The sequence below is a fragment of the Empidonax traillii genome, unplaced genomic scaffold, assembly GCF_003031625.1.
Source record: "Empidonax traillii isolate 1590-97213 ecotype Southwest subspecies unplaced genomic scaffold, ASM303162v1 scaffold121:size1714817, whole genome shotgun sequence".
Taxonomy (NCBI): Eukaryota; Metazoa; Chordata; class Aves; order Passeriformes; family Tyrannidae; genus Empidonax; species Empidonax traillii.
Window position 1 is genome coordinate 1,130,636 of NW_020955314.1, and position 14,818 is coordinate 1,145,453.

Consider the following 14,818-nt stretch of genomic DNA (forward strand, 5'->3'; position numbering starts at 1 on the left):
ATCCAGTGGGTGTCTTGTGGGTCCTTCCAGTCTCAGCCCTGCTCCAACTGCTTGAGCCAGCACTGCAGCCTCACTCCAGCACTGACCCTCCAAACTATTCCTTCCAGGTTTTAACGGGTGAGGGGAGACTGACTGCCATCTCATTTTGGTATGGTGAGTGGGAGCTTTTGAATTTTCTGGTAATCTTAACCCAGTTTTATCAGTACTGTTGTTTATCGTTCTTCCTGGTAGAGAGTTATTTTTTTTCATTTACGTCCGAGTGTATTTGATCTCTGTCTCTCTCTGTATTGGAAAGAGCCAGGGATATTGAACTGGAGGAAGGAGACTTCCATCTGAGGTCTCCTTCCCCCCCAAATTGTCTCAAACCGAGACAATATTTTAATTTAGTATAAGTATTCTTATTAGTATTTAATATTTATTAGTATTTAATAAGCAAAGACCACCTCCCTGTTTAAAGACAGAAAAGACCTAAGAGAATGCCCTGTTTCTGATCAACAGGCAGTCTTGCTGGGAGGTGTCCCTTGCAGCATCTCCAGTGTCTGTCCTGCAGCTGGCAAACAGAAATCCTTTGACTGGTGGTAGTGGAAGCTTTTAAACTGACTGTTCTTATGAAAATTTTTACTTTCTCCTCTCCTACAAAACTCTGCACTACTGGCAGGACAAATGGAAGTTGGGTTATCCCAGCGTCAAGGGCTGTCCCTGGGCATAGGTTTAATCTGTACTTCTGTCCTGGTTTCAGCCAGGACAGGGTTAGTTTTTTTGCAATAGTTGTGAGGCAGCGTGGGCAGGACCCAAATGTTATTGGAGACCACCTCACATCATTTCCACAGACAGGGAGAAGGGACTCTCTTCCTGGTAGAAGGGGTTCCTTCCAGCTGAGAAAACGTGGTAGGGGAGCAGTCTGGCATTGTTCATTGTCTCAGGGTCCACAGTGAGCATTCCTGCATGTAAATCACTCTTCAGTGCATTTTTGTTATTAATATTGTGCTGTTACTGTTCGTTTTCTTATCTCATTTTGTTTCCAGCAAATTGTTCCTATCTCTACCTGGGATCCTCACCTTTTGTGCCTCCAGTTCTCAACTCCATCCCTCTGCAGCGGTAAGGGGTACCTAACCCTGCATATATTCCCATATGTGCTCCTTGTAGTGATCTTTTTCAGAGCAGCGAGAGGGATCAGGATTGCTTTGTTGCTGTACTGTGTGATGTCAGTTTATGACGTGATAACGTAAAGGGCAACGAGGGTCATTTGGGATGTATATTAAGTGTTGCTCTCCTGCCCTGACCTTGGGTGCTACTGGGAATTCATTAATGATCATACCCAGCCTGTGGTGGGGAACAAGGGAGGATGATTCTCCCAAGATTTTCATCCCTTTTTCCTCCTTCAGGCCTAATTCAACAGCTTTTGAGATGTTCTTGTTGCTAAGTCTGCCAGGTCTTCCCAGAGTGATCCACACACTTTAGAGTCAAGAAAGAGATTTCTAGGAAGGTCGTTCAGAGATCTGCCCTGAAGGTGTTAGTCATGAGTGACATGGAATGTGGGGGAAAATGGACCAGTTTGGGGGAAAATTCTCTGCTCCAATGGTTTGGAAGTTCACCCCTGAACAACTACAGAACAGGATATTTGCAAAGAGAATGCCATGGCAACTCCGTAGAGGAGCGACTTACTACAGTGTGCTGAGCCCTGGCCACTATTTAACTGGACACTGCTTGTCACTAGACAGGACCATCAGGAGGAAGAGAAGGAAAGCAGACCAGCAGCCACCATGACCACTCAAACTGCAGCTGAACCAGAGGAACAACGCATGCCAGTAGCAATCACTCATACTGAAGAAGAAAACCAAGACCAACATGGCAAGTTGCAGAAGCTATTAAGGGACAAGGGACAAGGTTGATCAATCTGCCAAAATTTAAATGTCTCATGTGGATTTGGACTGGCAAAGGTGAATTATTTCTGGCTTGATGGGCCCATTATGCATCAGGTCATCAGGGAAGAGATGCAACGTACAGACAGGCTCATGAGTGAGGATTTGATTTAACCATGGACACCATCTCCCAGGTTATCCATAACTGTGAAACAGGTGCTGCAATCCAGCAGGTGAAGCCTCTGTGGTATGATGGTCAACGGTCAAAATAAATATGGGGAGGCCTGGCAGATTGATTCCCTCACACTCCTGCAAACCCACCAAGGCAAGTGCTATGTGCTGACAGTGGTGGAGACAACCACTGGATGGCTGGAGATGCACCCTGTGCCTCACTTCACTACCCAGAACACTTTCTTGGGCCTTAAAAATCAAGTCCCGTGGGGACATGGCAACCCGGAAACAACAGCTGCTTTAACAATCTGCATATGACATACATGAGGCTGTGAAGCATGACTGGATTTGCCCTTGGTTTTGATTTTGTCAGAGATCTGCCAATTAGGATTTGTTCCAACATAATGAAGTGGGCTGTTGGCAAGATGTAATCTTTTATTGATCCCTGAGGCTTGGCAAAATAGAAACACAAATAAATGAATGAAATACGCTATAAAGTCTGTTTGGATTTTCACTTGATGTTTATTTCTGTAAGTGCTTATTTTTTTTTTCTACATCTGCTTTCAGTTGTGCCTGATTATATCAAGTATCTTCTCATATCTGTCAGCTTCGATTGAACTTACTCCTCTTCATGAACCTGAAATGCAATTGAGATGATAGTATAGGACTGTTAAAAAGAAAATGGCAGTGTTGAGGGGTTTTGGGGTAAAGTCACAAGCAAATGACAAAAGCTTCTATTTACTAATGGTTCTGCTCCCTGGTATTTCTGGTTTGTATCTGAAATAGTCTAGCAGCAATCTAGCCCATCTTTGCCATTTCACTGCACTAAATACAGCTGTCTTGTCCTCATTCTAGATTATATATATATACCCCTTTGAGAGCAGAGGACTTCCATACAACCCTGTTTCAGTAGGTGGTGTTTCCAGGAAAATGGGTATTAGTAGCAGTAGCCAAGGTATTTCTAATGCTACATGATCAGAGTAGCTGACATCTCTGTGTGCACTGTTGAGCTCAGCTTTTGGCAGTGCAACACCCTGCTCTAAACCAGAGCTGGAATTGGTGTTGGCAAATAGCATCTGATTAATAAAACCAGCTATCCACTGCTCTATGACTTTTACATATTTGAGGCAGAAAGAGAGTACTACTGATGCCCAAAAAAAAGCAGATAAAACTGTGTAGACAGAGTTTTATGCCTAGAACAGCAAGGTATTTATTTATTGACGGCTGGGCAGCCTGCCAGCTAGTGCTGGGAAAACAGGCTCCGAGTTGGTTAGGTTAGAATGAGTATTTTATACAGGTTTGGCAATGATTACGTCATAACCGCATACATATTCATATTATTGCATCATTAGATTACAATATTCATAACAGGTGGAGTTAGGGGTGGAGATTGAGGCGTGGTCTCTATTTTGAGGAATATTATGGTGGTAGATCCTGCGTTACTTCCTCATGGGGTCTCAAATTCTCTCCTCTTCATCGGGTGACCTTCGTGACCTTTCGTTCTTTCTATTGTTCTTGTGTTCTGATCACTGAGGCTTCAAGAAAGCCTTGGCTTTGGGCCTGTTTACCTATTGAAATGTCTACCTTGGCTCCTTTGGCTAAGATTTATTACCTCTGGGCTCTTTGTACAATGCACCTGTAAGTATTTTAGGTCTGCAGAATTTGTACACAACTAGATCTCCTTTGAGCAAGGTAGAGAAAATGGTGGGGGGAGAACAGTGGGCCCCTGCAGCAAGATGCTTCAATTAACCCTTCTTCCTTCACTACTAAGACACAGGGAATAAACAGCAATCTTAACAGTATTTACAAAAATAATTTACTCTCATGATTTACCTAAATAGGTATGGTGCCACGGCTTTGGGAATCTGTTGAGTTTTGATTTTTTTGTAGGGCTGGAATGATTTAAAGAAAAATCTGTGGAAATTTTTTACTCTTAAAAGCTGCAAATCTTTTTCTGAGCTTCAGTTACAGTACTGCTTCCATCGTATGTAAACGTGTGAGAGACCAGCTATTCTTGTAGTTTTAATGTAGCTGTGCTCTAGATGATGTAACGACAGTCATTTATATTAAAGGTGACTTTATTAGTACAATATGAAATCAGAAGTTAGAGTGTTCCCTGCCATAGAATGGTGGCTACAGAAGAGAAAAGGGGAGTGTTGGAATCGCATGTGATAAAAACACCAAAATTATAGAGAAAGGGTTTGGGTTTTTTTCACCTCTTTCTTAACTCAGGAGTTGTTATGCCCCTAAAACTTAAGTGATGTTAAGCATGGGAGTTTGTGTTTCACTTGCAAATGAAATAGCGCAATGAGCCATCTCCTCTTTCTGTCATTCCTAGAAGTAAGAATTCTACTCTTATTTGTCAGAAGGCAAGCGTAGATAAGCAAAGGTTTGCATTCAGTTCCAGACCAAGTGCTTAGGTATCTTTTAGTTTCATCAAAATTATTCTGCTACCATTCACATCAATTGCAAAACACCACAACTATATTTCTAATAACTAATGACTTCCCAGCATGTAGGTGACTAATCACTAGGATTTTATTTTTGTCCAGCTCTTCAAATCAATACAAGTTCATTAAAAGAGCAATGTTAAAATATGTAGCAATCTGCTAATGCAGTAACCCTCAGGCTGTATTACATACATAGAAAGTTACATCAACAGAGGGAGGAAAATGTGGAGTCTTTCAATATTCCTTGCAGAAAAAAAAATCTAAAAACCAACCATAATAAATCCACCAAAATCACCACTTCTGCTGCTGAGCGCAGAGGTTAAATGACAACATCAAGAGGACATAGAATATATTTTGTCTTAAGTGTCAGATTGCTGTCTTAAAGGGTTATCCTAATGTTAAAGGGTAGACTGAAACTAAAAAAATGTACTAAACAAGAATTTATTCCAGTCTATGCTATTTTTTCAGATGTAACAGATACATAACATCCACTACTGTGTGTTAAACAGTCTCATTTACCCCACACAGTATTACTGTACCTTTTTCATGCCAATATCCCTTGACTTGCTCCTCAGCTTATTAACTTGAGATTCAGCTATTTCAGCCCTTTCTTCAGCATCATCCAGATCATGTTGCTGTTTTCTGTACTTCGAGAGGTACAGATTGGCTTGAGCTTCCTGGTGAGAAAAAACAGTGCAGCTGATTTCCTCCTGTCCACATGAAACAAAGCTTTTCATTTGAAGTGGGATGGAAAGTGCTCAGCATGACGAGCTGAGGGCCGTATGGGGACCATTTGCCTCCTGGAGAACTGAGATTGCTGTTTTACAGAGCTAATGTTTCCAGTGGCATTCTCCATTTTAGGTGAACTATGAGGCTCTCAGTGTGCTTTCTGAGGGGCTAGAAGGAAAAAAGCCTTTCCTGTTCTTTCCCTTCCCCCTTTCCCTTGCAAATTATACTGCAATCATAAGATAAAATTGAATATCTAAACTATAATCAACAAATATGCCAAATGTTTTATTTTATATGAAATATAAATAGTTTTATGTACAGGGTTTATATGAAATAAAAATATCAATGCACAAAAAGTGTATATTTGTACTAGAAGCTTCTATGGATAAAAGGCTGTGGGCTTAGAACAATAAATCTCTCAAAGGTAAAAAGGTGCAAATAGTTACTTACAGCTTCTTCTGCTTGGTGCTTGTAACTCTTCACTTTTAATTGTAGCTTGTCAATCAGATCCTGCATCCTGGCAAGATTCTTCTTATCTTCCTCTGACTGTATCAAAACACTGTTTGTTAGTTGGGCTGGTGGAATAAAGAGGCTTAGAGCATCTCCCACAATGCAGGAAGTATAGATGTGAAAGTTATAGCTCAAAACACAAACTAGCCATGTTGGGATCCTCCTGTACATAGATGAAGAAATCTTCTGTAGGTTCATTAAAAATGTGTGTAAGCGTGGAGGACTGAGAGTACCCTCTCCATTTATACAGATGTAAATATAGATACCTATATAGAAACATATATATGTGTGCACTTTCAGAGTTGTACACATACATACATCCAGAGTTCCTTGCTCAGGGATGAGGAACACTCTTGTCACTATAAAGTGTGTCATGATATAGTGAAACAGACTTATGGGAGAGTCTAAAACTGTAATTTGCATAATTTGAAGTCTGGTTTGGAGGCATTTCTGGCAAAGGGAGCCAGGTTTCACCTGTCACACTCCATAAGCAGAAGAACCAGATAATTCTGCTGGCTTACAGTATTCTAAGAAAACAAACTAACTTCCCCTACTGCGTACAAAAGTCAAAGTAAAACAACAGGTAGGAGGCTAAATAATCTAAAGCACATGGATGGGTTTATCTTCTTAAGAATGCTGTTGGAAGCAAAAGGATCAGTGCTCTGTGCTGCAGGCCTTTTTCAAAAGAGCAGCTGTTAGCAAACCCGCAAGGGGCTCAGGACTAGACCTTGCCGCTCAGCAATAGGTGATGGGGCCCTGGGACTGAGCAACCCTACAGTGAGTGGTGCATTAGTCAGAAAAGTCCTTCTGGCTCCTTTTGGCAACAGCAGCACAGCTGGTGCTCTTTTTTCCCTTACATTGTGAATAGTCATTGAAGCGTGCTCCGTATAAATACTGTATTAAAACTTTCTAAATTCCCAGAGACAGAGGTTTTATAACACTGGTTACAAGAAGTCAGGCAAGAGGGTGATGATTACTGGAACAGGATGCTCAGAGAAGCTGTGGATGCCCCGTTCCTGGAAGTAGTATTTAAGGCCAGGCTGGATGGAGCTCTGAGCAGCCTGATGTAGTGGAAAGTGTCCCTGCCCATGGCGGGGGGGGGTTGGAATGAGATGATCTTTAAGGTCCCTTCCACACCCCAACCATTCTATGCTTCTATGACGGTAGCCTGAGGGAGATGTTTCTCCTATGCCTAAAGCTTTGGTTGTAATCAGAAAGCTCTGGGTAACGCCATCCCTCACTGGAACATTGAGGCAATTTAAGACATGTTTCTTTCCAGTGACCTAGTGGTTACCACAGTCCCCAGTGTACCTGGTAAGTCAGCTCTTTTATGCGTCTCTCAAACTTGCGGGCTCCTTTTTGGGCATCTGAATTGCGACGGAGTTCAGTCTCAAGTTCATTCTCCAGCTCACGAACCTGCAAAAATGGAAAAACCATTGCCATTATGCTGCATCTATTTAAAGCAGCAGATAATTTGGTTCACACTTCAAGAAATGCTTATTTTCTAGGCATATCCACAGAGTCAAATTTCAAGAAGGTATCAAAATGTCACCCTTCCATTCAGCTTTTTCCTAAATGTATTTAAGCTGCACCAGCAGTCAGAGGTGCAGACATATGCAAAGGCCAGAAAAGTTTACCAAAGCAAGCATTGGAGAGGCATTTGCTGATTTTAGATGCTGAGGCTTTTAAATTTTTTTTTTAAATCAAGGGCTTTGGTTATCTGCTGGTCAACAGCTCATTGTAGCTGGATGATGAAGGGGAAGCATGCCTCCAAGAACTGCTGACCTGCATTTTGTGAAACAGAGGAAAAGTGTTCATACTATCCCTTCTTGGCCTCTATAAACTTAGCAGGTCAACCCTAGGCTACCTACCTAGTGCCAATTCTGGAAGCAGAAGGCAGTGGTCTGAAGTTGCACCACAAACTTACCCTGGATTCCAGTTTCTGGATCTGCTTCTTGCCACCTTTCAGAGCTATTTGTTCTGCTTCATCCAGTCTCTTCTGGAGGTCTTTAATGGTTTGCTCCATGTTCTTCTTCATTCTCTCTAAGTGAGCACTAGTATCCTGCTCCTTTTTAAGCTCTTCAGCCATCATTGCTGCCTGAAAAATAACCACATTTTACAGCAGCTCTCTTTTACTGTTAGATTATGTTTCAGAATAGAGGGTGGAAGATCAACCTTAAATTGTCTCCTATTTGGATCATTCACTGTACCCAGAGCTCCAGATAATACCTTCTGTGTATATATTTTTCATGGACAGAGAAAACAAAAGAACAGAAAAACCTTGGAGGCCTTTATTCCCTCCCCGTTCTAATGTTTTGATTTAAGATTCCACACCCCCATTTTCTTTCCTTTTTTTTCTTTCCTTTTTTTTTTTTTTTTTAGTTTTATTGTCTATGCTATACCATATTCTCATTTATAATGCCCATAAGTAAGCCTGTGACACTCACTAGAGGCATTTTTTACAGAAACTATTCAAAATCTATTCTAGGTATTTGGAGCTCTTGAAAGGTGGTAGCCTAAGACAACTGGTAGACAAATTTCCCTGCACAGCCACAGGTGAGAGCTGCCTGGGCAGTTGTAAGAGCAGAGCAACTTCTGCAGTCCGTGCTGGGATAGAAGCTCGGTATCAACATCTTACATAGTCCCTGGTCTTTCTGTAAGACAGGTAAAAAGGGTGCCAAATTAGCTCATTCTTGCTTTGATGTTTGTACCTGCCACCAAGAGCCATTTACAGATTTTGTACCCATCACTGAGCTGTCACCAAAAGACAGCAGTCATTGTAATCCAGGCTGGAGCTGCATCAAAGAGAATCAGCATCTTCTCTGTGGCAGACAGTAATAGAGCTGTCAGCCGAGAATGGTAAAGACCACGGTACTGGAATAGCTTCATCCAGGCACTCCAGACACACTCACTGAAAGGTCCAGTTTTAACTTTCGTTTTATTTGCTGGTATGATGTGAAATGTGGGAAATGAAACCACACCTGCCCAAACACCTGTCCACCCTAGAAGAGTACACTCCATCTCTCCTCCTGGGATCTTAGGCCCCATGTTTTTCCAGTTCAGTAATTTTGTTTCTCACATCATACTCTATGTACATCAGGAGATCAGTTAGCGCTAGTTCAATCTGTATTGGTTTAACGTATCCATGTGAATAACTCGCTCGATAAAAAATGACATGACCTGAGACTTTGAGGACCAGTGGAAACTGCATTCTTGGGAAAACAAAACCCCGAAAAAACAACCAAACCCAAACCTTAAACATAAGGAAAAAAAAAATTTGTCCTCTCTTTTACCTCTAGTCTGCTTTATTTTGTAGTTTCATGAGTTACCTCCAGATAACTGTGGAACACTTTGCATACATGAGCTCTGTGACAAGCACAGAAATGATCACCTGGAAATACTTTCTTGGCTGTCCTTGGACATTGCGGTATGAGAAGAAGTGAGCAAGGAACCAGCCTACTTACATCTGTGATTGCTTTCTTGGCTTTTTCTTCTGCATTCCGGCACTCCTGGACTGATTCTTCCACTTCATTCTGCATCTGGGAAATGTCACCCTCCAGCTTCTTCTTTTGATTGATCAGGCTTGTGTTCTTTTATTAAGTTTTCCCCAGAGGAACAGTGGAAAAGGAGGGAAACTGATGATTAGAGACAACTCCTCTAAGTACCTTAGCACCCCAGGGCTTACCGATTTTTGCATCTTCTGGGTTACACAGAGCAATATTTGGGAAGGGAGAGCCAGGTACATGATAATGGCTGGCTTGACTAGCAAACGTAGCTTCAGACAGAGCAAATATTAAAAATACTCTCAAAGCTGTAAATATTCCGATTTTGATGCAGATAAAATAATAAGCAATAAGCTTAGAAGAATGAATAAGGCAGTTCATTTTGGTAAATTAATGATAATTAATCAGCCAATATGGTGATTAAAATAGAAGCTAAATGCCACCAATGGGCTGGAGGAAACACTGCAAAACATCACCAGCCTGTAGCACATTTTGATTTCTTTGTGACTATTTTTTGTGAAGAGAAGCAAAAATGCCATCGAATCAGGACATGCCCCTCCATGGCACTTTAAAAACTGCAGTGTCCACCTTGACAAAGCCCAAAGGCCAATCTTAATGGAGACCTGCAAGGCACAGAGTGCACTTTGCTGCAGGTGGTTTCCTGCCCTGCTCAATTCCCCTATTGTTGGAGTCCAGCCCCCGTGGTTACATCACAGGGTTACAACATCTGTGCCCTGCACAAACACAGCACCTGCTTTGCTTCTCCAAAGAAATGCCTCACCATCCCAGACATGGCTTATCTAAAGAAGGAAACTGGCCTTACAGCATGGAAGAATGAAAGCAATACAATTTACTCTTGTTATTTTCCATCATCACTTTTTCTGGAAGCTGTTTAAAGCAGTTGGATGAATCACCACTTCCTGCTAACTTGACAGGAGTGAGGTGGCATATCTACAGTGTGACTGAACTGTCCCTCATTTTCTCTCTAGATTTGTGATGGCCATGGACAAGCAGTGTCAGTGGTTAACAGAGAAGTCAGTGAGGGAGAAGGCACAGAAAAAGCCAACCTGACTGTGAAGCAGATTCACACGCTCAGTGGCTTCCAGCAGCTCGTGCTCTGCCAGCTTCCTTGCCCGTTCAGTCTGGTCCAGCAAAGCCCTCAGTTCATCCAGCTCCGACTGGAGAAGATTATTCCTCCTGTCAGAGACTGCCAGCTGCTCCTTCAGATCTTCATTCACGTGTCCCGAGTCATCCAGCTGCACCTGAAGCTCCTAAAACAAAGCAGGTGTTTGGTTTTTTACCAGTGCAACTCCATTTCAAGCCAATGTGCTTCCACAGAAGGCTCTCAGATTGCAGAGGCTACATGGGGCCCACCTCAAGAATTTCAGTGCTTTTTTTTTATTTATTATATTTCTTTCTTTAATGTATTTCCACACTGTGAGCTGAATAGCTTTTGTGGTGCATGGTGCAACGGGGGAAAAATCTGTGTGCTCAAATCTGTCATAGCTGGTGGTTCTGCCTAGGGCAGAATTAGCTGCTTAGAAGAGATGCCTTAGCAGAGTGATTTTTTTTTCCTTTTTTTAAGCTATTACAAATATTTATGCAAACAAGAAAGCTGAATATACACATACTCCCTGAACTTCAGCCAACTCACTTGCTCTCCACTTTTAAAAGACTTGCAAGCTTATAAGAAAATCACAGGTTTTCAGTTTCTCATGCTGTAGCTTTCTGCCTCTGCAGGAGGCTGCAGCCAGCAAGGGTTTTATGACTGGATCTCATCCAGCTTGTATGCAAGTCTGAGAAGAAATCCATATTTCAGTATTCTCTGATGCCAGATGTGATCACTAATTCCCTTTACATTGTTGGGAGTAATTTCCCTCTTAATGACCACCACCACTGCTGTTTTGGTCTGTGTTGATGAAACCCAGCCCGTGACTTCTGATGGGTGCTTGGGACCGGCAGTTCCCTGAGTACCTTTATTTGTGTCTGCAAGCCACGTGTTGCCTTGGTTGCCTCTGCAGCGTGCCTGTTAGCATGGCTGAGCTGGATTTCCATCTCATTGAGGTCCCCCTCCATCTTCTTCTTGAGCCGGATGGCCTCGTTTCTGCTGCGGGCTTCTGAATCCAGGGTGGACTGCAGTGAATCTATGGCACGCTGCTGGTTTCTCCTGAAAAGGACATGAAGGAAGAATGGAATAATTTTCCACTCTGCACAGGAATGTAAAACTCCATGCAACAGCGTTGCGCTCTCTGGAAGTGCCTCATTTCCAGAAACTGTATATTTCTGAATGTCACACATATATAACATACATAGTTTCTAGTTCCTCATTGCTGTCTAACTATCTGGTGTGTTTCACACCCTCTTCTAACTCCTGATCTGTAAGCACCAGTAGCATCCTTCTTCTGCATTTCCTTTGGCAATACTGGATCCAGGAGTGCTCTCAGACTTCTGGTAAACACAAGCAAGTACGGATTTGAACCGAACAAGAAGCACTTCAAGCCTAGCAGTCACTTCCTAAGATATTTACTGAATAATTCTTTGTATGTTTTACATCTCAGCCTTTTTATGAAGACATTAGTGGAGGGTATTAATCAAACTGAAGGTAGGCTGTTATGTTCTAAGCTAATTACTCTAGGTGCTCTTTATAGCAAATGGCATGTATAAGCTATAAGTTATTGGGTCTTAAAATAGATGTTGAAAAAAACATTCTTATGCTAATGGTCAGGGGAATAATTCATGAATAGAAATCCTGTTATGGACATCTAAATTTAGAAGAGATTAAACCCACCCAATTAAACAGCCTTGTCCCCCAGTGAAAGGCAGCTTAGTGTCAATTTAAAGACAAAACAGATACAAACAGGAGCTTAATTTTCTTGACACTTATCTCACTGCTGGCTGAATTTTGCTGAAAGTGTAGGAATTCTGGGAAAGCATCGAGTCAACAAGGAAAACCTTGAGGACCTTATTACTTCAACAAGATACTGAACTGTACCCTAGACTCCCAGGAAACAACCCAGCATGTCTGCTGAACACTCGTAATGAAGCTGAAGCAGAAAGCTCTGGTTAGCTTATCTCAAGGTCTCTGCAGTCCAGACATCTGCAGGATATCAAAAGATTAAAGGGCGAAAAACTTCTTGAGCATGAAACAACACTGGCCTGGGTGGGCCTTGGACTTTCCCTTCCCTACACTTTAGTGTACCAATCAACAATGACATGATTCTTGGGTAAATAGCATTGCAACACTGACCAATTCAAGGCCAAAGTTTTCTGAATGACCACACACACATATTGCTGAACATCTGGCCTACTTCGGCCTCCTTTTAAGGGTGTAACTCTTCAGATTTGAATTTGTGCTGAGTGGAAGGGAAGAGAAAAAAATATCATCATCCTCTTATCTAATTGCTTTCCAATTTTCCTGTTAATCCCTCTCAGCTATAAGCTCTTCTCCTGTTATATTCACACTTTCTGCACCTCTGCAATTCTCAGTGCTTACCCAAATGGTGTACACATAACAGCAACCTCCCCACATCCTCCCACGATCAGTGTAGCTGTAATTGCATAAATTAACTAAATGCCTTTAGATAACATAGGTTTGAGCACCACTGAGGTAAGTACTGCTGATTTTGCCTGGGGTTCCCCTTAGGAGTCAGCCATCCTACAGGATTAGGAGATGGCAGCTCTCTAGACCTACCTGTTTCCCTACTGTAAACATACAAACTTAGTGGCCCTTGGTCTGCTGGGAATTTGGTTGTGCCAGTCAGTTTTGTTACAGCTGCCATGTGATAATGTGATACACTTGATGGGTTTAATTGTACACTGACAGAGACTGATCTGACAGGAATATTTGAACTAAGAAATGGTATTGTGATAGGATTACCCTTTAGTAAATAGTCAGAGCTGTCTTGGTTTCTGGTACAGACGGAATCTGCTTGTGCTGGCATTTGACCTGTGGTGCATTTGACTGGGTTGGGTCTTGAGCATTGTTCTGGTCTTTTAAGACTTTCCTGTTAAAAAAACATGCTGCTTTCTGGAAAATACCTTATGTTTTCCATTTCTTCCTCCTTTTCTGTCAGTTTCCTTTCAAACTCTGCTTTAAGCTGAGAAAGTTCAAGCTGAAAACGAAGGGTCTTGCTTTCTTCATGCTCCAAAGCTCCCTGAAATAGAAAGCACCAAGAGCTTGCAAGCCGGGAATTGCTCTAATTTATTTTTTTTTTCAAATCACAACAGCTGCACAAAGATGATCCCTTCACACATCTCTTCCTGTCTCCGATAGCACTACTTCCTCCTTCCCTCTCTCTCTATAGGCAAGGACATGAGTAGCTTACATGGCAAAACAACGCACTTAAATGCCTTCTAATGCAACCTGACAGTTGGAAAATCGAGCAGCAAGCTCCTCGGAGGACAAATTGTCAAACAGTCCACAGCTCACAAGAGAACCCCTGAACAGCAATACCTTTGGCCCTGCCTGCATGGCTTTGACATCAACAGCTGCTCCCTGCTCCACACCTCTGTAAAGACACCCTCCAGAAATTCACAGGCTTGCAAGGGATAGGAATAAGCTAAAACAAGATTATTTTTAGGAAGGTGAAGGGGTCCACACATCCATCTTCCAGCTCACAAAAATCTCTCCAAATCACAAAGTGTTGGAAGCCTCCTAATTATATAAGCTTATTAAGCAATATGACTTCAAAGAAAGAAATAACCGGTATCATCTCTACATGACAAAATGCAAAAATACTCTGTCATTCTTCCCAATTAAAATGAATCGTCTGTTAAATGGGGGAATTTTGTTCCTATGTCTTTATTACTACATTTCTCTCATATGTGGAAGTGAAGAACTAAGCAAACAGCCCATGCAGAAATAGCAAGGCCTCTGACTTTCAGGTCTTGCATAAATCAGGCTCAGTGTCATTCTGTCTCCTTATTGATCAAACAGGGAATGAAAGCACAGAACAGAACATTGTATTTTTTGGAAGTGCTCTCTGAGGGTGGAACTGCACAAGCTTAGCTGTGCTTCCCTTGAGAGATGATGGAAGCAGAATGAAGGTTCTGAAAACTGAGCTGCACAAAATCCCTGCTAATCTCTGGCTAACATGCAACAGCTACAAGTCAATCAAATGCATGCTTCATGCCAAGGAGCCACAACATATTAATGGGCACAGCACATAGAAGTTCTGTGTCACCAGCAGTGACTGCCAGGGACGCAAATTCACAAGGAAGGGAGAAAAACTGCATTAGACCATTTCTTCCACAATTAAAATAAGATACATCACCACTTTACTTTTGTTAGTTCCTAATATCACAGAGATTTAGGAAGCCGTTCCACACAGTCCAGGAAAGTGTGCCCCTCAGATTCCTCAAGAATTGATGTATTCTTTCTAGCAAGGGATGTTTTTTTGTCAGAGTACATAATCATTCTCCACATTTCAGAGCTGTGGAAGAAAGACATGCTCTTCCCTCTGCTCTGATAGTGACACCTGTGTGTTTGGCTGTGAAATCCCTGCAATGTATAAAGCATCCTGTAACAAACAAAAGAAGTTGCACAGCATTTAAGTTATTAATGGATCCGTGTCACACTGGTTGATGTTCATTT

General features: G+C 42.0%; 1 protein-coding gene across 4 annotated transcripts in view; it reads right to left on the minus strand.

Moving 5' to 3' along the window:
- Positions 1 to 2,519: 2,519 nt before the first annotated feature.
- Positions 2,520 to 14,818, minus strand: part of MYH15 (myosin heavy chain 15) — a 45,435-nt gene continuing 33,136 nt past the window's right edge. For 2 of the 4 annotated variants that reach the window (XM_027883238.1, XM_027883235.1), the window contains 9 exons: positions 13,264 to 13,379; positions 11,200 to 11,392; positions 10,293 to 10,496; positions 9,187 to 9,312; positions 7,650 to 7,820; positions 7,034 to 7,138; positions 5,663 to 5,758; positions 5,023 to 5,160; positions 2,520 to 2,670 (listed from right to left, as the gene is read on the minus strand). In XM_027883238.1, the coding sequence (XP_027739039.1) occupies positions 2,653 to 2,670; positions 5,023 to 5,160; positions 5,663 to 5,758; positions 7,034 to 7,138; positions 7,650 to 7,820; positions 9,187 to 9,312; positions 10,293 to 10,496; positions 11,200 to 11,392; positions 13,264 to 13,379 (1,167 nt within the window). In that variant the 3' untranslated portion in view covers positions 2,520 to 2,652. Of the gene's footprint in view, positions 2,671 to 5,013; positions 5,161 to 5,662; positions 5,759 to 7,033; positions 7,139 to 7,649; positions 7,821 to 9,186; positions 9,313 to 10,292; positions 10,497 to 11,199; positions 11,393 to 13,263; positions 13,380 to 14,818 lie in introns of those variants that run through there. The other 2 variants (XM_027883237.1, XM_027883236.1) reach the window with 1 other exon arrangement.